Genomic DNA, 26821 nt, shown 5'->3' with positions numbered 1-26821 from the left:
TTTTTTGCGTAATCATTTGAAGTCACTTGCGATCATTTGAAGTTATGAAGCTTTGGCGAATTGTATAACTGAATTCATACGCATCACCTTTGCGCCGGTTTCATGGTTAGCATTGGCTACCGCGTCGATGGTGACATGGTTTGGTTCAACACTGCCCGAGGCTAGACCAATATGGCCAAGTGTCTTTTCCATTTCACGTGTGGGCACATTTATAGCTGTCGATTCGATTGGTGATCCTTCGTGCATGTAAAGTTTACGTTTGCGCAACGGTAGTGTCATTACATCACGATCGGCCATCATCATGGAGTCGCTCTCGGGTGATGATGAACGTTCTGGCGATTCAGTCGAGGAACGTAATGGCGCTATTGCAGCTTCCACTTGACGCACAATCTCGTTGTTGAGTAGCGAAGGCCTATTCAAGGAAAACGAAAAAGTTATTTTGAGTTTGGCGTTAGAGAGATATCGCACACTAACTATAAAAGACTAATAACTGAAAAAATCATCGTTAGCTATACTTTTGTGTTAATTGAGTCCTATGCCTTCTGAACATTTGCAAATATTTCAAGTTGTGACTCTTTTGTAGTTAGTGTGCCATATGTGTAAGTAATCGAAAAATGTATTGCTTCTGATACGAGTACAGCTTAATGCCAATGGTGGTATCGTATCTGCTATTGCGAGTTAAAAAAAGTATAGTTATCTATAAAATATACATACATATATAATTCACCATATGAGGAGGATCTTACGAAACAAAAAAAACAAACAAACAAGTCGGTTCGGGTGTAACTGAAACACTTGCAACTTGCAATGATCAAAGCTGAAAAAATACCTTATGGAGTGACATAAACTTAATATTAACAAATAAGAAAGGGCTAAGTTGGGGTGCACCCCCAATATAAGATTTGTTAGTATGGATCCGATTTTATCTCATGCACAAACTAAAAAAATGTTCTCTGGGTTTCATCAATGTACCTCACATACAATCACTAATCATATGGAGCAAAGTCAGCCGGATGTCCGAAAATCCTGAAAATAGTTATATGAGGGCGAGGTAAAGTTTTCACCCAATTATATCTATTTTAGAATATATATTGAGGTAATTAATATATTGGCCGATATATACAACATAAAGTGACCAGCAAGCTCGAAAAACTTTATATTAGGTATAGGTGGCAATGGATTCTTATGATTCCAAGAAACATGTGAACGAAGTTTCATCAAGCTATCTTAATTTTTACTCAAGCTGCAGCTAGCATCGACGGACAGGCAGCCACCCGAATCCATCATCTCGTCATCCTGATCATTTATATGCGTATACATATATAAGCCCATATCTATTTCGAATAGTTTTAGTTGATATATACACCCGTTAGGTGAACAAAACTGTTATGCTCTGTAGCAACATGTTGAAAGAGTACAAAGAATGTTAAGAAGAGATCTTTTTTTTTTTGTGGAAAATTGTGAGCGGACGAAGTCCTCAATCATCTCCACTGGATCCAAAATAATTTGGAGACACGAAAAGCTCGAGTTTTTCAAATACGACATGCGGACTTTTAAATGAGGGTATATATTTCTCACTGCTATTGGTTGTACTTACTCATACTTAGGCACTGGTGCGTATCCCTTGTGAAGACCATGTCGCGCAAGCTCTCCTCGTTTGTAATGCTCAATCAACTCGTTGGCCTCTCGTGTGTCATCGTATTGCGATAAATCATGACTAATGGAAAGTTGATGTGATGCGAACGATGACGTTGGCATGGGAGACGCTATCAAGTTAGAGCGCTCAATATCGTAAACGGGCTCATTCATTTGCTCTTGATATTTATGATCATGGCTTCTATGTTGTGGTTGAAATTGGTTTTGGTTTTCCGTGTGTCGTGTCTGCTTAAACGGTATTCCCCCAAACGTAACTTCCTCTTCACGTGGAGAATCTAACATATCACGTCGCCTCACAATAGATGCAGCTTCCAGTAAAGCCGGATTGATAGTCGGCGGTTCGAGTTCAGACTGATCGAAATCTATGCTCTGTTGCTGTAGATGGTGATAACTGTAGTTTGGTGGAACTGTTTGCTGATGATAGTTTAATGAATTTTGTGTTGGATACAATTTCGTGGTTGTTGTTTGTTGTAATTCTGGTGTAGGTTGTTTACTTAGATCTGTTGGTAGATCTTCAATTATATAAGTAAAGGTATGTTGTGCATTGTTGTCAGTCGAATTAATAGCGGCTAAAGAGATGGATAATTGACGATTATTGCTGGCACTATCTACTCCACTATCGCGGCTCTGATGGTCGATTTCCAGTGTTTGTGGTGTTTGTGGCGATGTGGGCATGGATTCGGGCACACCATCTGAAAGACGAGATGTAGATGCAAGTGATGAGCTTGGCGATAATGTGGAGCGTGGCGATGGATGGTTAGGCGTGTTAGAAGTAGATTTTTTTATGGATTGAACGCGACTACGCTTGGTTTTGCGCGGTTTAACAGGCGCGACATCGGACGGAGTAGCTGATGAAGGCGAAGGCGGTGTTGATGATACTTCGCCACTCGAACTGCTAGATGCTGAGTTGCTGGTGTTGTCGGCAATAACAACACCAGCTGCAACTCCATCCTCGTTATCTGGTAACTCTTTGGCATGACCCTTAATATGCGCTTCCATTTCCTTTTTGCTCCCAAAAGTCCTATCGCAAATTGTACATTTATAGCATTTGGATCCATAGTGCTGTACGCGATGTAGTTTGAGTACATGATTGTAGCCAAAATCGCGGTAACATATATCGCAATGATAAGGTTTTTCGCCGGTATGAGTACGTGAATGCACTTTCAGTTGTTTGGAGCAGGTAAAGCCCTTACCGCAACCCTCAACGGGACATTTATAGGGCTTCTCGCCGGTATGTGTACGCATATGTATAACCAGTTGCCCAGATTGTATAAATGTTTTCTCGCAGACAGAGCATTTATGCGGCCGTTCGCCGGTGTGGATGCGCATGTGGCGATGCAATTTACCCGAGTGTTCGAAAGCTCGGTCGCAGACATCACATTTATACGGCCGTTCTTTGGTGTGTATGCGGCGATGAACTTGTAGATTCTCCTTTACACTGAATAGTTTATGGCAAAACTCACATTCGAAGGGCCGTTCGCCAGTATGCGTCCGATAATGACGGATCTAAAGTTATGTAGAAAGGCGTACATGTACTATATTCGTATGTTAGCTGAAATAAAATTCGAAGTTTTTATTGAACTGAACTTACCAGCCTAGCGGGCACCGCAAATGTTTTTTGACAAACATTACATTGATATGGATCACCTGTCATATTTGGCATCTTTGGTATACCCGCTGGCGTAATAGTTTCGCTGATTTCTGCCCGTCTGGTAGACTCTGCCGCGGAAACACCAGCTAAATCTTTGCTTTTCGCATGAGATTTGGTGTGTGAGGTGTGTGCCGATTTACTACCGAAGGTCATTCCACATTGTTCGCATTTAAATTTTGGCTTATTGACAGTTAGTTTGCGGTTTACGTTGCCACTGCCATTTACTTGCAACGTCGTAGCGGGGGCATTTGTGGTTCTGGCAGGTACGGCAGTTCCATATATGCCGATATTCGGTTCTGCTTTGATATTGGCAGGTAAACTTATATTCGCTGCAGTCATTTGTGTCACATTTATGGGTATAATACTTGTATGAGGTAATGATGTTGACGCTAATGGCTGTTGCTGCTGCATTGTTGTAACATTGCTGTTGTTGCTATATAGAACCGGAGCGCCGTGCTGCAGTTGATGTGCTTCTAAGATTCTTGTTGTTGTAACAGAACTTAATTCTGTTCTTGTCTGTAGAGGGGTGCAGAATTGGGCTTGATTAAGCTTCTCTGTCTTAATAACCAGTGGTGAAGATTGGTGATATACCATTTTATTTGGTGTCTCTGCAAGAGAAGAGCAAACGAAATAAGTAGATGTTAGATATAATTAAGGGATAATTTTAAATATTAGCATATACATTTGTAGAGTAAAACTATGTATATTGGCAGAATAAATCAAAAGGAAAACGATGTCTGATTTCGCAAAAGCTTCGGTCTTGTATATTTTTATCTTGATAAAAAATAATGAAGAAAGGATGTGGTAGATTCCACCATTATTTTTTTGTAGTAAACCGTCTTGGTCCGGATTTGGTACTCTAAGTGTCCATATGCCATATAAAAAGATAATCTATACAGATCTTTATTATAGACTTTAAAATAGATTTCTGAAGCAATACAAGCATGTCAACGCTTATACCAATTTGAAATACTCACACTATAATTTCCCGCTTGGTTGGGGTTCATGGCATTCAGACAATTTTTGAAGCCCTATTCGGTATATTGTTCATTTTTGAAATGGGAACATATTATTTCAGTATTTCACAAAAATATAATTAGGGGATTCTTTTGCTCTTGCAAAACCCTTGCACGGTGCACGAATTGCAGATTTTTCCACCTAATGCAACGGCACAACAAAAAACCCACGCAGAAAAATATTAGCAAGGACTGTAAAGTATGTCAGACCAAAAGCTTTTTTTTTTGTGTTCAATGACACTTAAAAAAATAATTGCAACCCTGTTCTAGCTGTAATTTTATTTAAATACATATTTTGACGTTAAATTGTTGAGGAATGTAAATTTTAAATAGATTTTATAATTTCTATTTAAATTATAAAGATTTGTTACAGTTTTTTCTGTTAAGAATGAATGCAAAAGGTGCGCCAATTCACAATACCCATGCACAATAGTCATTTAGAATAAATTGACCGAATCAGCCGTTCATATATCAGTATTCTGCAATGGGTGCGCTCGTGCCCTTGTATATTTCGGAACCCCCCTAATGTCTGTTTAGCAACGAAACGAAGTGTATAAAATGTTCAACTGCACCCGTACTTATCTTTTCCTTACTTCTTCTATAGTTTATATAGCGTTTTTAGTTTTTTATGCTATAGTTGAAACATTTTTTTGGATATTTGGTGAAGATACCTTGCAGCTATATTGGGCCAAACTAAACACTTTCCTCGTAGATTGCATTATTGCCTTAGACAATAATCCATGCAAAATTTCAAAGAGATACCTGGTCAAATGAAACAGTTTTCCATGTAAGCGCTTGATTCCGAACATAAATATGATTTTAGTTAGCCCTAACTTTTAAAAGGCCCGGGTATAAATTTTATAGCTGTCGGATTATTAGATTGTGAATTATATCATTTTGAGTGAAGCAACTTATATTATTGTGAAAAAAAAAATGGACAAAAAGGAATATCGCATGTTGATAAAATATTATTTTTGGAGGAAAAAAATACAGTTGAAGCAAAAACTTTGTATCCACGAAAACACCAAAACAGTCTACAAAAGACGACTATTACATAGCGGTATTGGACCGTTTGAAAGACGGAATTGCCGACTATTTCCAGTTCTCAGGTCTCAAAAGAATGCTCGCTTGGAAGAAATTTGAGTCGAATGAAGAAGTGATCGCAGGAACTGAGGCCTATTTTGAAGCAAAGGATAAATCGTAATACAAAAATAGTATCGAAAGTAAAAAAAAACGAAAAAAAGGGTTTTACTGTGGTAGGCCGAGGACTTGCAATTGACCTGTTATTTGGTTTGCAGCAGCGCAATGTACTGATGAAGTAATCAACTTCTTGAGAACTAAAGGCATGCGCAATGCAGTGAATACGATAAGCACTAGCTTTGGTTCACTCACACAAATGTATGTATATGTGTACATATCTCAACGCATCATAAATTCGAACACAAAAGCTATGCACTTGAAACACATTCACATACATAGAAGCACTTTTGCTTTCATACCCACCCTGGCATCGTTAATGCATACACTATTTCACAACGGCACTGCCACCATCAACAATATCCAAATGAAACCATGGCCCTCAACGCCATAGCAAAATAAAGCAAAAGCAAAGTGCAAATTCAATAACCCACATACATACATATGTACATATGTATGCAGATATGTTTGTACGCTTGCGTGTGTACGGCGACAGTCAACGATGGTGAGGTTGGAAAATGTGCCGATTGAAGCAATCGGAAAAGCCACCCTTATGGCGAATGCCCCGGCGGCATGAGTACCTTTCACTTTCAAAAAGCTCCGTCATGTCTACATGTGAACCTACATACGTATGTATGTATACAAGCGTTAAGTTAAAATATACATAAGGACGCGTTCAAATTATTTGTTTTTTCTTCCTTTCTTTGGCGACGGCACGTAATAGAAAGTGATTCGTTATTATTTGGGCTCAAATATAATACATATTTCTAATAGTTAATATGTTTAGGAGTGCACGTACATACATATGTGTGTAAGGACTTAGGGAAACAACCCCGCTTAACCAGTGATGCTTTTGCTATCAGGCATTGTGGGGGTTTTCCGATTACCGGTTGTTCATGGCAAAAGCTCAGTTTTGTTAATAAATAAAGAGAGCTTTTCCAATGCACACATGTGTAAATATATGAATACATGTAGATTTTTTCTCTTCAACTTAATACAAGCACAAATAAATGTTTGTGTCAGAGAGTGTTCTAGCTCGCGTATACCGGTGACAAATGTTGGAGCTTTTAACAACTTTGACGGAAGGAAAGCGAAAACAATTTACACACATACATGCAGATTTGTATGTGCATACATATGTTTTATGCTGTTTGTAAAAATGTATATTGGGAAACGCACCTTTTTTAGCAACGTTGGCTGAGGAATCTACAGTGTTCTTTTTATTCCTTACTCGTCTGCTCATGATCTTTTGACTTCCATTAGGCGTTTTCTTCATTGGCGCTGTCGTTGTCGTTATCTCCATTAACTCTGTGCCCGACTTGGAGAGCACATCTTTAATCCAGTTTTGCTTTGAACGCCAATTGTTGCCGTTGTTGGCGCTTTTGCCATTGTTGTTGCGTTGTGCCATTATGTGATTAACGCGTAGTTCGATGATCTGTTTGATCTACGAACAATCTATGTTTATGTATGGATGTATGGTACATATGAATAATTTCTCAATACCAATGAATGGTGTTGAAAGCTGATGCTTTCTTATCTAAATAATCGTTATAAATGTTTATTCGCCTCGCTAGCAATTGCAGTCTTCAGATCAGTCATTGGTTTCACGAATTATTTCATAAATCAGTCATTCCTATTTTCCGTTTCAGTCTTAGAACAGTATCAAGGTAGTTGGTTGGAGTTAGAATTGGGGTTTAAAATTACATATCTTTAGAGTGTCCAAACGTGCCGATTTTCTATTATATCGCCTGTGCATTACTTACATACATATGTACATATGTACATATGGAGTGCATGTATTCTTACTGTTCTTTACGGTAACGAATTTAACAGTGCATTGCTTTGCCCCTTTCCACTTTCCACATTTCGCATATTCATATTTTTATTTGTACCATTCCTTTTTTAATATTTTTGTTTTTACTTCATGTTTAGAGGTTTTCGCTTAGTTAATTTATATTTTTCTAAGCTCGTAAGATTGATTTTTTTTTTTGGCATTTTCACACACTATTTTGTGACAATGTAGTTTTTACTATTTTTTATATTTGGCTTGACATTTTGTACATTTGGTTTCGCTTAATTATTTGTATGCGATTAATTAATTATATTGCTATCCTATCCTTTATTATTATTATTGTTTTATACAATCCTATTTTCTTTTATTTGCATTTTATTTACTTTCATTATTGAAAACTTTAAACCACCAACTTCATTCTCTTTCCGCTGTTTGTTTTCAACGCTTGTTTTTTGAATATTTTCAAAACTTTTTTTAAACCTTTAAAGTCACTTTTAGAATAGCTGCAAAAACTGTCATTCTGCGTATTTTTTTGCATTCTTTTAAGCGTCTTTAATATATATTTCATGTGTACATTAGATTTACGATTCTTTACATCGGCCATTTTTAAAACATTTTATTAAAATTTATCCATATACCATCCGATTTAGAAGAATCATAGCTTCAGTCACGATTTATGTTTTTCCTACATATATTTTTTTTTGTGTCTCTTTTCTTATTTCAGAGTATCTGCTGTAGCTTTCCACATGGCCGTTTCGTTTGCTGCGATTGCCAAGTTCAACGTTAGATAGTAGGCCGCAGACTGGTGGGTGAGCAGCCGAAAATTATGCTTTCTACCACCATGCCTCACCAAACAAGAACTTCCACCACCACCGTCTACAGAATACATTGATACAAACACATACGTCAAATATTTAAATATATAGGTATGGGTGCACATATGTATGTAATACGCAATAAAAACAACGGGACTTACCAAAGCGCAATGTACAAGAAGAATTTCCCCCGAATCATAAGCTGAGGAGAAAAACCCAACAACTTTGAAATTAGATAAAGCTACGCAGTTTTCTTTTTCCAATGAACGCATGTAAGTAAGTCTACATGTCTGATACACAGTTCTATGTGATGCTCACACTTTATGTGTGGTAATGGAAGGCATAGCATAACATGGCGCGTGAGTGACATTCTTACAGACTATTTTTGTGCGTGAGGTAATTTTAGTAGAAAACGCTCAAACACAAAGCTTTCTCAATTGAGACTGGCATTTCTAATTCGTAAGCAAATGAATTACACGACGTTCGTAGCGTATTTACAGAGTTGTAATGTTTTACTAGCGATTTTCTTTGGCGCATTTAGGGGGAATCACATCCGCCACCATACTAATACAAGTGTTAGACACAAAATGTAATTACTAATATAAAAATGTACTTATATTAGCTGCTTCGCTTTGCGTCAGACATTTGTTTTGACAGAAAAGTTCGATTGTATGTTTTGCGCAGCAAGGTGAAGCAAAATGTTGGGCAACTCTCATCTTTTTACGCTTTGCCAAGCAGCAGTCGACAAAGAGAAGCAAAGCGTTTATTCTGACATAACTATTGCTTTCTTTGCTTCGTCGTTAAAGTATTTTTCATATCGCATTATTAGCGAATCTTTCCAATTCTTAAATAAAAAAATATTATTTTTTTAATTATAGCTGATATGAATGTATTTCTGATACGAAGAAACCCTTTTGCCAATTAGCCTACACATGTATGGATCACGGGTGCTATTGTTGACATAACAGGCTGGCAAATGTGAAATACAACTTATATTTGTTAAAATAAATTGAGAGTTTTTTTCGTAAAGCACACATTGGTATGAAAAATTTAAAGTTTTTGAATGTAGAGTTTTTATTTTAAAATTTGCCTTCGAATAGATGGATCTAAATATGTATACAAAGTTGGGTGAGCCGTTTGTATCGTTCCTATATAACAGGTAATCAAATTGCTGCGCATCTAAGGTAAAATTATCGAAATCTGTCCACAACCTTTCCAACCCCATATACGGAATACAAGTATTTCATACGAAATGGAATTCTTATAATTTTTTTATGCATTATATTTACATACATGCATAAGTATATGTATATTTATAGGTCCATGTGTAAGATACATACATATTTTAATGAAATTGAATGTATCATTTATTTGAGCATATTTTAGTTTGATCCCAAAATGGGTGAAATAACTCCGTTACCTTAAATACAATACTGTATGTCGTACACATCAGTCTAAAATAGTTGTATGGTTCTTACTGGCTTGTGTCCGATCACGACGAAGTTTTATAAACACAATTATTTCTCGACTAAAATATTGCGGGAGTGGAAATTAAGCGCCTGAGCGTACATTTTGTGATGAGTCCATTGCAAGTAGATTAGGACTACGTATTTTTGCTACAAATCTACAATAACAGAGAATTTAATAAAATAGGTGAATTTATCTTTCGTGGTGTATGCCTTGATTCACAAATTTGGTAAACTATTTAAACTTTCGATTGGATAATGTCATTTTGGAGAATTATGAGAATACCATAGTGCTGGGCACATTTAAAATATCCATTCGCCTGTGCGTATGTAAGTAAACAAAATTTAAAACGTTTTAAGATTAATCACGCTTAAATTTACATATGTACATATATACTATGTGGGTATGCACACACATACTCCATTGTACTATATGGTATGTTCTACATTCATAGATTTATAAAAAGCTCAATAAACCCTATGCAAAGATACTATGTATATTTGTGCATGATTATGTTCAAATGTGAATATTGCTCGCCCTTTTTTCTTAATTTTTCCACACGCATGTACATACATACATACATATGTATACAGTACACTCATACATATGTACATACAACATTACTTTTCGGTAGCTATGTAGTATATTTCTTTAGCTTTGTTTAATAATAAAAAAGTAGCACAAAAGTTCATTAACATTGCCGCGCACGAAAAAAAATTAAAAAGGCAGAGCTAAAGCGAAGAAAACGGAACATAGTGTGTTCATGCAGTGTTCATGAAATCGTGATTGGGGGACAACTAAAAGTTTGATGGGCGGTCGGCATTCGTACTTCTTATTATATTTTTATTACGAATATACACACACATTTATCGTAAGCATGCATACATATGTATGTATATGTATACTGACTAATGTACATACTTAAATATATACATATGTATATGTACATATATACATATATAAAATATGTATATACATATGTACATACATATGGCACGTATGGATATACGAAGTTGTTGTCGATCACAAATTGGAGCTTGGCAAGTTCATTAGTCCGTTAACACGAGTTTTTTTTTCTTGTACGTATATATGTATGTATGTATGTAAGTTATGTACATATGCATATGGTATGTATACATACATATGGAAATTTGAATGTAAGTATGTTTAAATTATTGTTGGCTTATAGATGTGTAGTGATCGGGTTCATTTGCCGCTTATAATATCTACCTGTCCACCAAGAGTAAGAGCGTTACATTACCGTTACTTTGTTGGGATAGCACTGAAACCGGCTTCTACTTATACATATGTATGTACATACATATGTATGTATATATCTACACATTATCAACGTATCTGAGCTTTAGTGTTTTTGTATTTTAATGTAGTACATATGCATGAATATGAACAGTGTAAGTAATAACAGGTGATGATATTTTCGATGGCTGTTGTTCCTAATTTCGACAGTACGGGGTAATGTTAGTGAGTTCGACTGGTTGCAACGAAAGTGATACATTATTAGGCCAAAGATAGAAATGGTTAGGAGCGCTTAAATTTACCAATTGAAATGCATACAAACAAACACACATACATGTGCATATGCGCATACATAGCTTTATAAGTGCTTACATATACACAGTTATATTTAAGTACACATTGGCTATGTGGCGTCACCCTCTAACAATGGGTGTGTTGACTGGCAGACTTTTGGACGTGTATATGTACATACATATTTATGTATGGGGATACAGCTAGTCATTATTATCATCGCGTTCAACTTTGTTCTTCAGCAAGAGGTCAATGAACACTTGTGTAATTTGTGCACGGATCCATATACTTATGGATATATACATACATATGTATATAGATACGCATATAAAAATTAAGAAAAACGTACTTATGAATTTCGAAGCTCTTTTTCTATTTTTGGAATTGAGTACTGTGTACACACACTAAATGTAAATTCATGTGCATACTTCAATATAAAACGCTGAAAGCTTCTTGTCTAACTTACATTATTTACTTTAGTTTCTGCTTGTGGCCATAGTCTATTCACACTTTATTGAATGCGGACATGTGACGTTTGCGATCATATACCGCTACGTTCGTATGTATTTCCATTAAATTGAAGTTAAAGCATTTAAAATTCACATCAAACAAACTCTTTTTTGGGATTCTGAACTTGAGCCAAACTCAGCTGAAGTTTTATTTAAGGGTCTATACCAGTGTAACACTTTCAAAAAAATTATTTGCTTTTTCGATAGTTTATATTTCTACAATCTGTGGAAATCCTGTGAAATCGGCAAGGTCGTATCTTGAATAGTTGAATAGATGGCAGCGTTCTAAAGAGCAGTCGCTGGTACAAATATATGCATACATAAGTGAAACTTTAAACGCGTTTTTTTTCGAAACGACATTTTTCAAAATTGCTGGCATCATAACTCAAAGAGAAATTAACCGATCGACTTCAAATTGTATTGTTGAATACATTTACTATTCAATGACCTACGATCTTTTTGATTGTTTGAAAATTGTCAATTTGGCATTAAAAAACGATCATTTTTTAACTAAAAAAACGATTTTTTTTTTCAAAATTACGCCATGTTGTTAATTTTTGAAATTTTTCAAAGATCATAGGTCATTGTATAGGAAATATCCTTAAGATTAATAAACTTTTTTAATTTTTTTGTTTCATGCCAGCAGTTGGGGCACTCTTTTTTTTGGCACCTCCGAAGACAGTCCATAACTCCGTTATTTTTCAACACTTTTGTAAAAAAAAAAAAACTTAAAATATAGCTGAAAATATACCTTATTACGTTTAAAGAAGTTCTAAATATTCAATTGCGTACTTTCTCTTAAAAAAATTCACGAAAATCGCCTAATTTTTCATGTTTTACACTGGTATAGCCCCTTATCTCCTTTTCAATCTAAATAAGTAAATGTTTCCCTTGATTCGCTCAGTCAGTTATTGCTCACAAAACGGTATAAAACTGATGTGCTGCTCACACGAAAAATCTTTCGTGATCACTCAAATCCTTTGGAACTTTCTATCACCAGTTAAGGTAAACTTTTATTGTCAATTAAAAGGTTTTACACCATTATTGGTTAAAGATTAATAAGTTTTCCGTAAATAATAAAACATTAAGTATTTTGCTAAATGACACTAAGGAACGGAAGCGCCAGCAGTAGAAAAGTCATGCGCAATTCTCCATTTCATTCCTGACATTAGTTATCAAACATGTTCTTAACAATTATATGTACATACATATATCCTGAACGGGGTAAATCGTGTTTGCTACTATGTTTTGTAATACCCAAAAGGAAACGTCAGAGAGGATATAAAGTATGAATGTATGTGTGTATATAACTGATCAGGTGCGTCAGTCTGTTTGTCTGTTTGTCCGTCTGTTTGTACTTATATGCATGTATGTATGTGAACTAGTCAAGCTGCTCATTTGTCGGATCGGGCGAAATACTTGTATAGCATACACATACATAAATATCATACTAACTGAAACACCGGAATTAAAATCGGAAATTTGGCATGTGTTATTGTCTAAAGCAATGATGTAATATTGGAAAAAATTGTTCAGATCGAGTCTCTGTACATATATGTAGCTGCCATACAAACTGACCGATTAAAGTTCTTGTAAGGCCTTTTTTGTATTTGTATTTTCGGTACAACCGAAGTTAACTTATTTTTGTTTTTTTTTTTTAATCGCATATTTGACATTCGGAATAAAATAAAATTAATTCAAAAGTAAACTAAATTATTTTTTAATAAATAATCTTATCTGAGAAGGGAATATGTACATACATTTGTATATCATTTTCGAAATAGTCTCATTATATACCACTCAGCGATTTCAGGCCACTAAACTTCTGGTATTAATTCGGTCTTAAACGCTCACTTACTCATCCATACTAGTATAATAACAAAACCTTATTTATTCATATAGAAACTTATCACATCTCGAATCACTATCAATGAACTTCGTTGTTCAAACTTATCCCTAGAGATATTCTTCAGACGGCTGATTTCTAAATCACGTTTCAAGCGTTTGAAGATGAATGTCATCTCACTAGACTAAAAATTGTGTGTATGTGTCTAAGATAGGCCATTAAGTGTGCTTGATGAGAAGTTTAAAAAAATATGTTAAATGGGAATTTTCGCAAAAAATGTAAAACTCTCTTGTAAGTACACATACCGGCAAATTTGCATATACATATGTATGTACAAATGTACATATGCCTGTGCATTTATATCTGAAATTACTCTCCGTTCTGTGCGTTCCTGCGCCGCAGTTATTCATTGTTTCTATACTTCGTTTTGCTTCGTATGCATTTGGCGCAGTTCGTCTGTTGAAAACTCGTACAATGCCTCCCAGACAAAACTGCACGGACCTAAGCACACATGCACTTTGAGCAGCATGCAGTTGAAAACCGTTGCACTGCCTCCACGTGTAGTTCAAGTTCAAAGCTGTTATATTCGCCAACGTTGTAGTAGCCGTAGCCAAGTTTTGCACTTTTTTGCACAACTTACATTTTATTCAACGACGCTCTGTTGAATCGGTTGACGTCGGCATAGTCTGCGGAGAACTTTCTCAGCAGCGCTGTCGTCAGCTGTAGACATAATTTTTTGTGTGTTTTTCAATGCAAACCCAATGTAAGCGAATGTGCATAAGTTTGCAGATACTTATGTATAAGTATGAGTGCTCACAGGCACGCATTTTCTAACAAAATGCTGTACTCGACAACATTGTATACAACTGTCTGTTGTTCTTGCCAGGTGAGAAATTAAACCCTGTTAATTTTCATGATAATGAGCGCAATTAAAACAAAAAAAGATTTGTAAATTTAAAATATGTGTAAATTTAAAAGAGAATTACTTCGCGGCTTTAGATATACAATTTACATGTGACAGCCCGCCCAGGTCAGGTAAACAATTTGGGCAGTATATTCTGTAGAAAGCTGAGTATCGCCTTTTTCGTAATCGTTCGGCAACACAGTTTAATTGGAAAAATATTACAATGGTAACTTTGTAGTCACCTAATTATTTTTTTTCCAAAAATGTGGCCAATTTAGGTAGTCGTGTATGACGTGGTCTTGTGCAAGTATAATAAATTAAACTAAATGAAGTAGTTTGTTGTGTGTACCAGATATGGTCAGGATTGATTCATTGCAGTGTTAATGTAAGCATGTTTTTATATCCTGAATAGGAATGAATATTGTAACGATGCACTGCATAAAAATATATCCTAAATTTTGCGAAGGTATCTTGTCATATAGAATTTTTTTCTATATAAGTACTCGATTTGTATACTTTTGCAAAATGTTGCTACATAGTATAATAGTTTCGTTCACCTAATGATTGTTTCAAAGTTTCAATTGCAAACGAAAAGATCGGTCAATCTGTGCGATATATTATACAAATTTTGATGGAATCGTTTTCTAATAATAATAAACATGTAAGTCAAAAATGGGTGAATCAAATCAATATTTTATTTAGCGTCATCGACAAAATTGAGGGAACGGGTTTTTCTAATAACGCTGCATCTTTGTGCCTAAAGTGTATAAAATCGAAATTGCCCTAGACCCTATATAAATTACGATATAAGGTTTGTGCCCTTGCTTAGCCTTTCTAACTTGTTCAATGTTAAATTTTGCCAGCACCTGAAGGAATTTCTTAAGCGTTGGGTTCGATTACACCTGAACTTAGCCCTTTCCTACTTGTTATGGAAATTATTCCATCATTTTATGACTCCCCAATTGGTGTATATTATATACATATATACATACTATATATAATTCTAAAAGAATATGCACTTGTTGATATATTTATGATTTTTTAGATTATTGAAAAAGCCCGTTAAATGGTTAAATATAGGTATAACATTGAGAGAAATAAGCAGCACTCATGCTTAAAGGCTGAGTTTCACGTCATGATACTTGTTTTCGCGCTGTGTGGTTGTATGTTACAGCAACGGCAGAACAGCTACCGCAACCTCTTTTTTAGTAAGGGTCAATGAACGGCAAAACGAAAATTCGGCAAATAAAGAATGGAGGATTAAAAAGATGTTAAGGTATGTACATATACGGTGTTTGCGTAGATGTATGTATGTACATACATACATATGTATGAATATAATTGAGCTATGCCCAACGTCAACATTACAATTTTGGGTACTATTGGGCCAGCCGAATCAAACTTCGGCAGAGTTTCTTATAAGGTAAGCGTTAGTTGATTTATATACATATGTACATATATGTATATGTAAGTTTAGGTTTTGAATATGAAAATAATAGAAAGCAAACAGCAATTGCTTATCAGCCATGTACAGGGTGGGCCAAAAGAAACCAAGGGGTGTAAAAGTTTAATAACTTTTTCGTTTATTAATTTTTTTTTATTTTTTCTTACAGATTATATAGACAACACTTGGAGAATTTATAATGGAGAGGTACACAACTGAACAGAGAAGCAGAACAATAGAATTTTATTATTTAAACCAGAGATCAATTATTTTAACGCAAAGAGCATATCGTCGACATTTTAACGTCAGAATTTCGGCCTCTGAAGCAATGATTCGTTGCTTAGTTGATCGTAATCACCAACATGGCAGCGTAACGCTTCGAACCGGTAGACCACGTTTAAGTCGCACTGCGGAAAATATTGAACGAGTACAGCAAAGTGTTAACGAAGCACCAGAAACATCTGCCAGAAGGCGTTCTGCTCAGCTAGGAATGTCCCGTACGTCACTACGGCGCAAATGGTGCAAGAATTAAAACCCGCAGATCATCGCCAACGTCTAAATTTTGCAGCTAAATTTCAAGAGTTGGCCAGAAATGAAATCAACTTTATTAAAAATTTGATTATGAGTGATGAAGCTCATTTTCATTTGAATGGCTTTGTTAATAAGCAGAACTGTAGGTTCTGGGGTTCTCAAAATCCAAGAGCCATTCATCAATGCCAATTACACCCCATCAGGTGTACAGTATGGTGTGGGATCACATCTGAAAATGTCATTGGGCCTTACTTCTTCGAGAATGAAGATGGAAGTGCTGTAACCGTAAATGGAGAGCGGTATCGGTTTATGATAGAAAATTTTCTACGTCCTGCCCGAGACACAATGGCACTTTTAAGTCAAATTTTTGGAGGGCGAATAATTTCCAGAAATTCGGAAATTATTTGGCCAGCGCGATCGCCAGATTTGACAGCACCCGACTATTTTCTTTGGGGTTATTTGAAGGAGCGAGTGTATGAGAACAAGCCAGAGACAATCCTTGAACTCAAGGCAAACATTGGTGCAGAAATTCGAACGCTACAGCCACAAGTTTTGAAAGATGTTATGGAAAATGCTCTAAAAAGAGCCCATCAGTGCATAGCTGAAAACGGCGGTCATTTAAGATACATCATTTTTCATACTTAGTGTAAAAAAATTTCCCTTTTATATATGATATAATCTGAAAGAAAAAATAAAAAAAAAATTAATAAACGAAAAAGTTATTAAACTTTTACACCCCTTGGTTTCTTTTGGCCCACCCTGTATTATTATATTATTGCAACATGATGCTGCATAATACAGTATCTCCCGGATAATTGCATTTCAAAAACAGCAAAAGTTTTGATCCAAGTAACCGGGGGAGTCTATTAACTAAAACTCGTATAATTGCGCAATTCGTTAAATTATAGGAATCCCGCTTAATTGGGCAAACTAATTAATTAAATAAATTCATATGTGCATTTTAAGGGCTTATAAAGTTTTTAGTAATAATATTTTTTAAATTTAAACGGAAAAAATATAAGCAACAAAAAGCCAGACATTTTTGGAGATCATTATAATAAAATAAACAAGTAAGGAAGGGCTAAGGTCCGGTGCAACTGAACCTTTTACAATCTTGCAACTTGCAGGAATCAAAGCCAAGAAAATACTTTAAGGTAATATAGAGATAAAGTCAGCCGGATGTCCGAAAATCCTGATATTAGTTATACGGGGGCTAGGCCAAGATTTCAGTAAAATTTATCTATTTTAGGCCCAAAGGCACATTGTTATGAGTAAAAAACACTCTTTCTTTGGGATAACTGACATATTCTAAAATCTTTATATTAAGTATACGGGGCAAAGGGAAGTATTGGTCCGGTTCAACCAATTTTGGACAAATAAAAAGTAAAGGATTATCTCTTAATTTCAGTTATATATACCACACATTTACCGACATTTTCGATTAAAAGTCAAGTATAAGCACCGTAGTCTAAACATTCGGTATCTAGGAGCTTCAATTGTTTTTATTGGATTTAAACAAATTTTGGTCATAAGGTGACACACACTAAAGACACTATTCGTGCAAAGTTTTATATAATATTAATTGCTTCTTAATGTCTGCACTAGAAACTGAACGAATCGAGTGGAATTTAAAATTGTGTTATTTGGTTAGTAGGCGTGGTTTTGTCTGAGTCCCGAGATATGTGGTTTCACTAAAAAGTGGGCGGTGCCACACCCATTGGCCAATTTTCATGCCGGCTCCCATCAGCTCACGACTTCCAGTCCTAGACCAAGTATCCTCTGGGTAGCAAAAGAACATACGTTTGAAGGCGAGATAAATCGAGAAGGTGAAACATCCTCTCCACAGGCTTGTGCGCTGGGTTTGGGACCCGCTACGTTAAAAACACTACCAATGAAAACTAGTCGACAGCCTCGGATGAGAGCCGCCCTGGAATGTCCGGTCCCTTAATTGGGAAGGTGCCACTGCCCAGCTGGTTAATGTCCTCGTTAGAGTGAAGGCTGACATCACCGTCGTCCAATAACTGCGATGTACGGGACAAGGACTGAGGCGATTAGGATTAGCACTCCTATTGCCAGAGAGCACTCGTCAACAACTCAGTATAAGGGAACTGTGGGACGGTATTTCAAACTCCCTACGTACAGCTACAACTGAAACCATTAGTTTTCGGAAAAAGCAACAGCTGGTACGACGAGGAGTGCCATGTCGCAGCGTAGAGAAAACAGACGCCTACCTCACAACGTTACGATAGACCACAACACGTGCGGGATGGGATAGATACCGAGAGTTGAAGAGGGAAGCCACATGCATTCGCAATCGACGACGATGGAGCAGATGTTCTATTGACCGACCATGAAAAGGTTCGAATAGCAATTGCCCGTCCGAAGAACAACAAAGCGGCGGGGGCCGATGGATTGCCGACCTCTGCTCTGCTCTGCACAATCCACAAAGACCCACAATCTGCGGCAAATACCGTGGGATAAGTCTCCTAAACATCGCATACCGTTAACAATCTGATTGGACCTTTTCAGTGTGGCTTTAGACCTGAAAATTAACTACCGACCAGATGTTCAATACGCGCCAAATCTGGGAAAAGACCCGTGAGAAGAGAATAGACACTCACCACCTTTTTGTCGATTTAAAAGCCGCTTTTGACAGCACGAAAAGGAGCTGCCTTTATGCCACGATGTCTGAATTTGCTATCCCCGCAAAACTAATACGGCTATGTAAACAGACGTTCAGCAATACCAAAAGCTCCGTCATGGTCAGGAAGAACCTCTCCAAGCCGTTCGATAGCAAACGAGGTTTCAGACAAGGCGCCTCCCTATCGCACGGCTACTTCAATCTGCTCTTGGAGAAAATAATTAAAATAATTCGAGCTGCGCCGTTAGTTCTGCTTTCTCCAGGATGGATAAGGAAGCGAAGCAGATGGGTCTGACAGTGAACGAGGGCAAGATGAAATATCTCCTGTCATCAAACAAACTTTCGTCATTGTTAACAGTCAGAACTTCGAAGTTGTAGATAATTTCGTCTATCATAAAAACCTCAAACAATGTCAGCCTCGAAATCATACACAGAATAACTCTTGCCAACAGTAAAGTCCCCTCTCAAACAAAACTCTATAAGTCACTCATTATTCTCGTCCTGCTATATGGTGCAGAGGCATGGACGATTATAACAACTGATGAGGTGACGTTATGAGTTTTCGAGAGAAAGGTTCTGCGAAAGATTTATGGTCCTTTGCGCGTTGGCTACGGCGAATATCGCATTCGACGGAACGATGATCTGTATGAAATATACGACGACTCTTCGGAAGATAACTCATTAAATCGATCTTTTGAGTGCTCAAAAATGCTGTTCTTTCAATCGATGTGTGAGAGTTTGCAATGTCGTGGTGAAGAGTGATCCAACCTCGGTGATTGGTTTTCATAATTTCTTGAAAGAGAACTGACAATAAAGGGATTGTATACCACCTAGAATTTACAGTTTCGCATACATGCTCTATCAGTTTGCGCACATCATCAATAGTTTCATCTTGGAACTACGACCTCGATTGAATTCACCATAGCATCGATAAAAACTGATCCTTAATGGAGCTTCATCGACAAAAATTTAATTAAGTCCATCAATCCACTGTTGCTGAGTTAATCCAAGTCGAAAGTTGTACAACATAATCGGGGGGAAATGTTCGCATTTTAACTCCACCTTTTGACTGAGATGAATATTTTAAGTAACTGTAAACAACACAAATAGCGCTCATATATCAAAAGGTTCTGATTTTTTATACCATTAAAAATGTTAAAGTTTACGAAAAAGTTTTGAGTTGTCAGATTGCAGCACTAGGGTTGACAAATCCCGAAGTATTAAAGGCAACCTATGTACATATATATAAAGTGAAAGAACCATATGGAATTTAAAAGTACGATATATGAGGGTATGGTTTTTTCGATATCGCCAATTTTCACAAATTCAAATTTATACAAATATCAAAATAATGCTATGTATGAACCAAATTATGTTGCAATAGGTCAAGTAGGTCTTAACATATGGGATTTCACTAAAAAGTAGGAGCTGTCAGGTCCAATTTTGATACTGGTCCTACAAAACTCTTTCGTGTCATCTCGGGTGTGAAATTTGATATTTATCCATATTAGTGATTTGTAACTTAATTTGAAGCTTCGTTTCAAAACTTTGTAGGTTTTCGTTTAACGATATTTTGTGGGAGCGCCAACGACCGTATGTAAACAATTTTATCACGATATCTCAAATTTCAGTCAAGGTATTGCTTGCAGAGATAGACGAACAGGCAGACAGGCAGATCATCGTCCTGATCATTTATACATATATGTATGCATACATAACTCTATAACAATGTCGATTAGTTTTCGGTGATGCAAACAATCGTTAGGTAAATAAAATTATTATCCTCTGTAGAAACATGTTGAGAGAGTATAAAAACAACGGTTATTCAAACTGATTTACAAAACAAACAAAGAAAAAAATTTATATTTTGTTTTTATATCAATATAGAAAACTTCAAATGTTAAAGGTCAGATCTTCGTTGTGAAATCTATATCTAAATCTGAAATACTATTGAATATTCCGTCGATATTAATACACCCAGTAGTATTATTTCACAATTATTCTTATCTTAAACCAATATGTGCTTCTACAACATACATACATATATATATATATACACATGTACATATATGCACAGCGTAAATGTCGTACACATTTTATTAGACTTTACCATAGCAGCTCTTGATTGATATTCCCTACGTGCGCCGACAAACATGAGATTTATCAAATAATCTGTGGGTCACGCAAGAGATATGGTGGAATGTTATTTATAATACAAGTTAGCACAGCGTAATGAAGTACGATTAGTCTGACAGTTTTGGGCCAAAATTCCTGCGAAAACTTCAGGGGCATTGTCCCCTCTGTAAGCCAAAATCGGAAAGGGTGAAGTATGTGTCCACAATCTCAATTTCCGATTGCGAATTATTACAAAGCTGAAAATTTCGGCTGAAATAGTATGTACATACATACATATATATTTTTAAGTTAAACAATTCGAAAAGTTTGTTTCGATCGAACCATGGTGTTATCAGTTTAGGTGATAACGGCAAAAACATTTTCGAACAGGGACAGCTCTTTGATTGGAAAAATTGAATTATTAAACTTCGCTAGTGCTACTATGACGAAATTAATATTTTTATGGGGCCTATAATGCTAATAATTTGGAATTTTTGGAAAAAACTGGTTAAGTTCTTTCTTGAAGGTGACAACAATTGTAATTGTAATAATTTGTTAATAGAAATGATAATAGAATAATTATTACGTGTACCATAATACAAGTAGTAATTCTTGATATCCCATTTAATTTACATATATACATACATATGTAAGTATGTATATGAATATTTTTTTTTCAAAGATCTAGTGATGTACACAGACTTTATTCCCGTACATGCATATACATATATACATAGTACATATGTACATACTTTAATGATTTGCAAATTCAGTAAGCTTGTGCGAACACATATGCATACACACGTACATTTGCCTGCTACTACAAAGAAAACATACAGAATAACTATGTATGAATGTATGTCAAAAATATATGTTTTTATATATTTCGTTATTTCTCGGTTAAGTGGCCTTGAAGCGACAAATGCGAGCTATTCTGATAAAAAATGTACACAAAGAACGTAAAAATCATAACGTGAGTAAAATAGATAACCAAAAACAAAATATGTTGGGCAGCGCCTATTTTTGTCTGGAAACCATTTTGAAATTAGGTTGAGTAGCTTTAAAAATGTAAGTATGTATTGTACGTTCTTTGTCGAATAGCTTTTCTTTTATACCCTATTTTTCATCCGTTCCAAGAAGTGTTAAAGTAAAAAAATTCTCGCATAACAGCAAAAGGCAAATATTAAATTAATATTACAATGATGACCATTCCTGATTATAAGGTGTTATAGCTTGTTATGAACTGAACATCACACTTCGCTGTAGTAATTCAAAAACGCCAAATTCTGCACTGTGAGGTTTTCGAAGTTGTGGAAAAATTTCTTCACACTGTAGACTAATATAAATCTTGAAGAACATTTTTTTTCATATTGAAACACTACCGAGAAGAAGTAATTAACAAAAACAGTAAACTCACATCTTATACCATACATTTTCTATATGTTACGTACACTTTTGTTAAACAAGCGTATGAGATGGATGAACATTTGCCTGTGCGATTCAGCACCTTTTAGTTGGTTCGACAAAACGGTTTTTGTCATTTCGCAAATTAGCTACAAAAATTGTATATATAATCATCAATTGCGATTAATGAGTATAACATCTTCTAATAAATCTTTAAATGTTTCTTAACAAGTTCAAGATAATATATTTAAGTATAAAAATTTCTCTCTTTACCTTTACCTAAGTTACAGAAAACCCAAAAATTTTTCAGCTAACTTTTAACCGGACTATGTCTCATGCCACTTTGAGGGGCCAATTGAAAATACCCCGGCCTACCACAAAATTCGTTTTTTTATTCAACATATAGCGATCCTCCCACTTTTTGCTGGGGCCAGATCTGAAGAATACGGTGGATGCGGAAACAATTCAAAGCCCAATTATTGAATTTGATCATCGTTTTCAACGACTTGTGACACGGTATATTGTCTTACAGGGAGAGCAGTTACATTTTTTCAAATCGGGCAATTTCATTCTTCAAAAGTTCGAATGATGCAAAGTAATAGTCCTTCGTCCTTCAAGGTTGTCAAAAAAATAATTTTTCCATTCGCTTTCCAAAATACATAACCTTGCCAGCCGACTGTTGCGTTTTTCCACATCGTGTGTAATTTACTCGAATGACTATCAATTGAACACCATGTCCGGAAACTCATATGAATTTTTGAATTGACTTAATTGACTAACATGTCATGCGACAGACCCGAGGTAAGAGCTCTTCGATATTAAAAAGACTTGCTTCGGCCAGCCGTCAACACTCCGATTTGATCATAGCATACATACAGCTCAGGACAGAGACTTAGCGCACTTACAGTTAAAGAAAGTAAAACCGTTATATTGCGCAAAAGTTTTTTATCTAATTATTTTGAATAATTTTAAGTTTTAGTAAAAATACTTAGTTTTTTATAATTAATAAACAGTGTTTGGTTCAGTATACATTCTTGAGTCAAAATTGACTTGAACAAGTATTTAGGGCACTTTAAAAGCTATATTAGACAAAATAAATATTATTAACAACTGGCGTGAAATTCTTTGATATTATATTTATCCTGGTTATTACCTCCACTCCTGCTCAAGGATCGTTGCAATTCTTAAATTTTCTTTGCCCAATTTTTCCTTTGACTTCATTCCACAAGTTTTCAATCGACTTTAGATTTGGATCTTTCGCTGGCCAATCAACAAATTGACCATTTACTTGCCTAAGCTAGTTTTTCCAATATGCTGGGGATCGTTATCGTGCATAAAGATCTAATCTGCTGGCATAACATCATAGGTGTAGGCTCCGTTATATTCCTTAGTAAGATATGCAAATTTATCCATGTTCTCTTCTATCTTTAGTAGTGGTCCAAGACCAAGCCAGGAAAACGACAAACAAAACTTTTAAATTTCCTCCGCCGTGCTTTATGGTCTTTTTGGTATATTTTGGATAGACTTCTTGGTTGCTCTCTTGATGTACAAATGTTTTTCCATCAGGACCAATGTGCAGTTTCATCCGTAAAAAGTATCATTTTCCAAAAATTTAAATCTTTTGATCTGTAGCTATAAGCGAATGCCAAACGTACATACTTTATTCTTTTTCGTCAGTAGTAGTATTTTTATGCTCACACGCCCAAACAAAATATTTTCACTTAAACGTCTCCGCATTTGACATGTTTAAACCCAATTCTGCATTGACTTCGACCATAATTGCGCGAGAGGATTTGAAAGGATCAGCTTCACATTTTCTACGAATTATGTTTTGAGATAACAGATTGGGGTCACTTTTAACATTTTTGATTGCATTGTACAACATTTTTCTGCAACAGTTCACTATATTCACTCTTTTTACTTGGTTTATACTGTTTTTGTAAATGTCCCAAATAATTCTTCATTTTTTCAAATTAACAGTATTATTCTTTTGGCATTTAATTACAATTTGTAATAAAATTAACTATTAACAACTTCACAACTGAGAGCGGTTATTTGTTCACTCAAACACAACTAATGACCGAAAACTATAAGTGCGCTAAATCATTGTCCAATAGTTTTATTGCGAAATTTAACATAATCATATTAGCAACATCTGAATAGAAAGATAACGGTTATTTTCCTACTCATTTAAAGAGGCGTGAAAAGCAGTATTGATCTCCTAATTATGGAAATATCACTCTCTTACAAGTAACAGCAATATTTGTAATTATGAATTCAAGTGCGCTAAATATTTGTCCATAGCTATATATTTAAAAATTACAATACTTTCTCTTTCTTTACTTACCATAAAAGCCGTTTTTTGGTGCAATTTCGATTCTTTGTCCGGTTGAAAAGTTTGTGCTCCTTATTTAAATCACATATGCACGAAGTAAAATACTCGTCAGCTTATAGCTTTTAGATTGTTTACGTATTAAAATATATTTGATTAATTTGAGTGTTATAAATTTACACCAAAAGTTTTCTTTATTTGTTTCGTTCTGAACTTTTTAGTAACAGAAACGTCAATGACACTGAAATACACAAATCATAGATATTACTTATTAGTACTAGACACGTTAAATTATTATAAAATAAAATATTAACAAAAGTTGTTCGCTCGTTTCACTTCAGGTTCAGTTAGCACTAAGTTGAAGTCGCGCGGGCGTTATGCGCTATTTCGGATATAGCGTGCTTTCAGCGGTACAATTTAGGCGAGTGTGTGTCTTGGAATTGTTTCGGAATGAGCAACGATCCGATTAGAACCTAAATTGTAGCTCATAATGTGGAAAGGTGTACATGTGTGTATGTGTACTTTTTATTAATGTTGTTTTTGTAGATAAAGCGTATGGTTAAACTTGCCAAGGCACTCAATACGTTATGCATTAAGTTAGCAGCATTCACGTTTTTCCAAATACATTGACAATATATGCATACATATATGTATACGAGTATATGTGAGAGTATTTAAACAGTGCGTTGAGATATTTCCGACGCTTTTATTTGGGTTTAACACAAATTGTTGGTAGATGTTTCATCGGCACACGCGCATTGTGCCCCGCTGATCTACGAGTAAGGGGTTTTAGGAAAAAAACAAAGAACGAAAGCAACAGTTAGACTGTTTATAGCAGTCAGACACACTAATGGTATTTTAGGAACAAGTCATTTTAGCTTATTATATTAGCGTTAATTAATTTTGCATTGCCAATTTACTGCTTTCGCTCTTTTTCTCGATATACTAGCGTAAATATGAGTGAAAGCGTTTGAGAGCCTCTAGGCTCGGCAGCTTTTTCCCTTTGTCAAACATTTTATATTATTTGCTGTATAGTTGATATCGTGGCTCCCTTAACTCCCACCAAAAGCTCACTTATGTACATACATATGTATATGCATATCTAGCCATTGCTGCAAGTCGACTGCTTATAATTTCTCTCGTCGCACTAGAAACAATATTGACCTAGGTTCCATTCGGCGCGCACGCACACCAGCAAACAGCGGCAGCTACTAAAATTCGCACTGTTTTTAGCTATGGCAGCGTTGCGTGTGTACACTAACAAATACATTGAGTCGATATCATGTGTAAATGTTTGTTTTCAGGTACATTATGTTTTATACATGCATATACATATACATATGTATGTATGTATGTACATACATACTTCCAGAGAGAATGTTTTTTTGCACGCTGCCTGTTTTTATTTTTACATGACATTATGTTTTTTTTTGGCAATTTTTCGGATTATCAGGCATATTTCATTTCAAATTTCCCCTTCGAATGATTTTTAGTTTACGTAAGTATTTGTTCATATCAACTTTAAAGTTGTATATTCTCACATACTTATTTACTTTCATATACATATGTATGTATGTGTATTCATACAATTGTATGATTTTAATATCTGTATTTTTTCCAGGTGTTAGATTTGTTTAAATGTTCTCGTGTACATAGATACATATATATGTATGTATTTATGTTCAGAATGCTTTTCACTGGTTGCCAAAAATGTTTCTGTTCAAATAAATTTGTTCATTCACTTCGTTTTGGATCACTTTTTAGCGTCATATTCTTATAATTTTCGTTTAAATTTAATTCAAACTACGCTTCACCTTTCTCATTCTATTATAATGCATTATGTATGTACATACATATGGATATACATATGTAGGTAAATATATACAATTATAAGAAAAGTTCGTGTTTAGCTTTGAGCACGTCTACTCGGCGGATACGTTGTGGACCGCTTGC

At 35.4% G+C, this 26821-nt stretch overlaps 1 protein-coding gene across 3 annotated transcripts; it reads right to left on the bottom strand.

Annotated features, from left to right (window-relative positions):
- On the bottom strand, positions 1–26821 carry LOC120767456 (Krueppel homolog 1). 3 transcript variants are annotated; one of them, XM_040093527.1, is made up of 5 exons: positions 26683–26821; positions 24884–25109; positions 3248–3915; positions 1598–3162; positions 1–412 (listed from the first exon to the last, which is right to left on the bottom strand). In XM_040093527.1, exons 3-5 carry the CDS (start codon positions 3899–3901, stop codon positions 43–45), a joined length of 2589 nt encoding a protein of 862 aa, XP_039949461.1. In that variant the 5' UTR covers positions 3902–3915; positions 24884–25109; positions 26683–26821; the 3' UTR covers positions 1–42. The 3 variants fall into 3 exon arrangements, with proteins under 3 accessions (XP_039949461.1, XP_039949462.1, XP_039949460.1); XM_040093528.1 differs by lacking the exon at positions 26683–26821 and having other exon boundaries at positions 24884–26233; XM_040093526.1 differs by lacking the exons at positions 24884–25109; positions 26683–26821 and adding an exon at positions 6700–7211.

This window comes from Bactrocera tryoni, chromosome 2 (genome assembly GCF_016617805.1).
Source record: "Bactrocera tryoni isolate S06 chromosome 2, CSIRO_BtryS06_freeze2, whole genome shotgun sequence".
In the NCBI taxonomy this organism is placed as follows: Eukaryota; Metazoa; Arthropoda; class Insecta; order Diptera; family Tephritidae; genus Bactrocera; species Bactrocera tryoni.
This window is presented reverse-complemented; position numbering and strand designations above follow the sequence as displayed.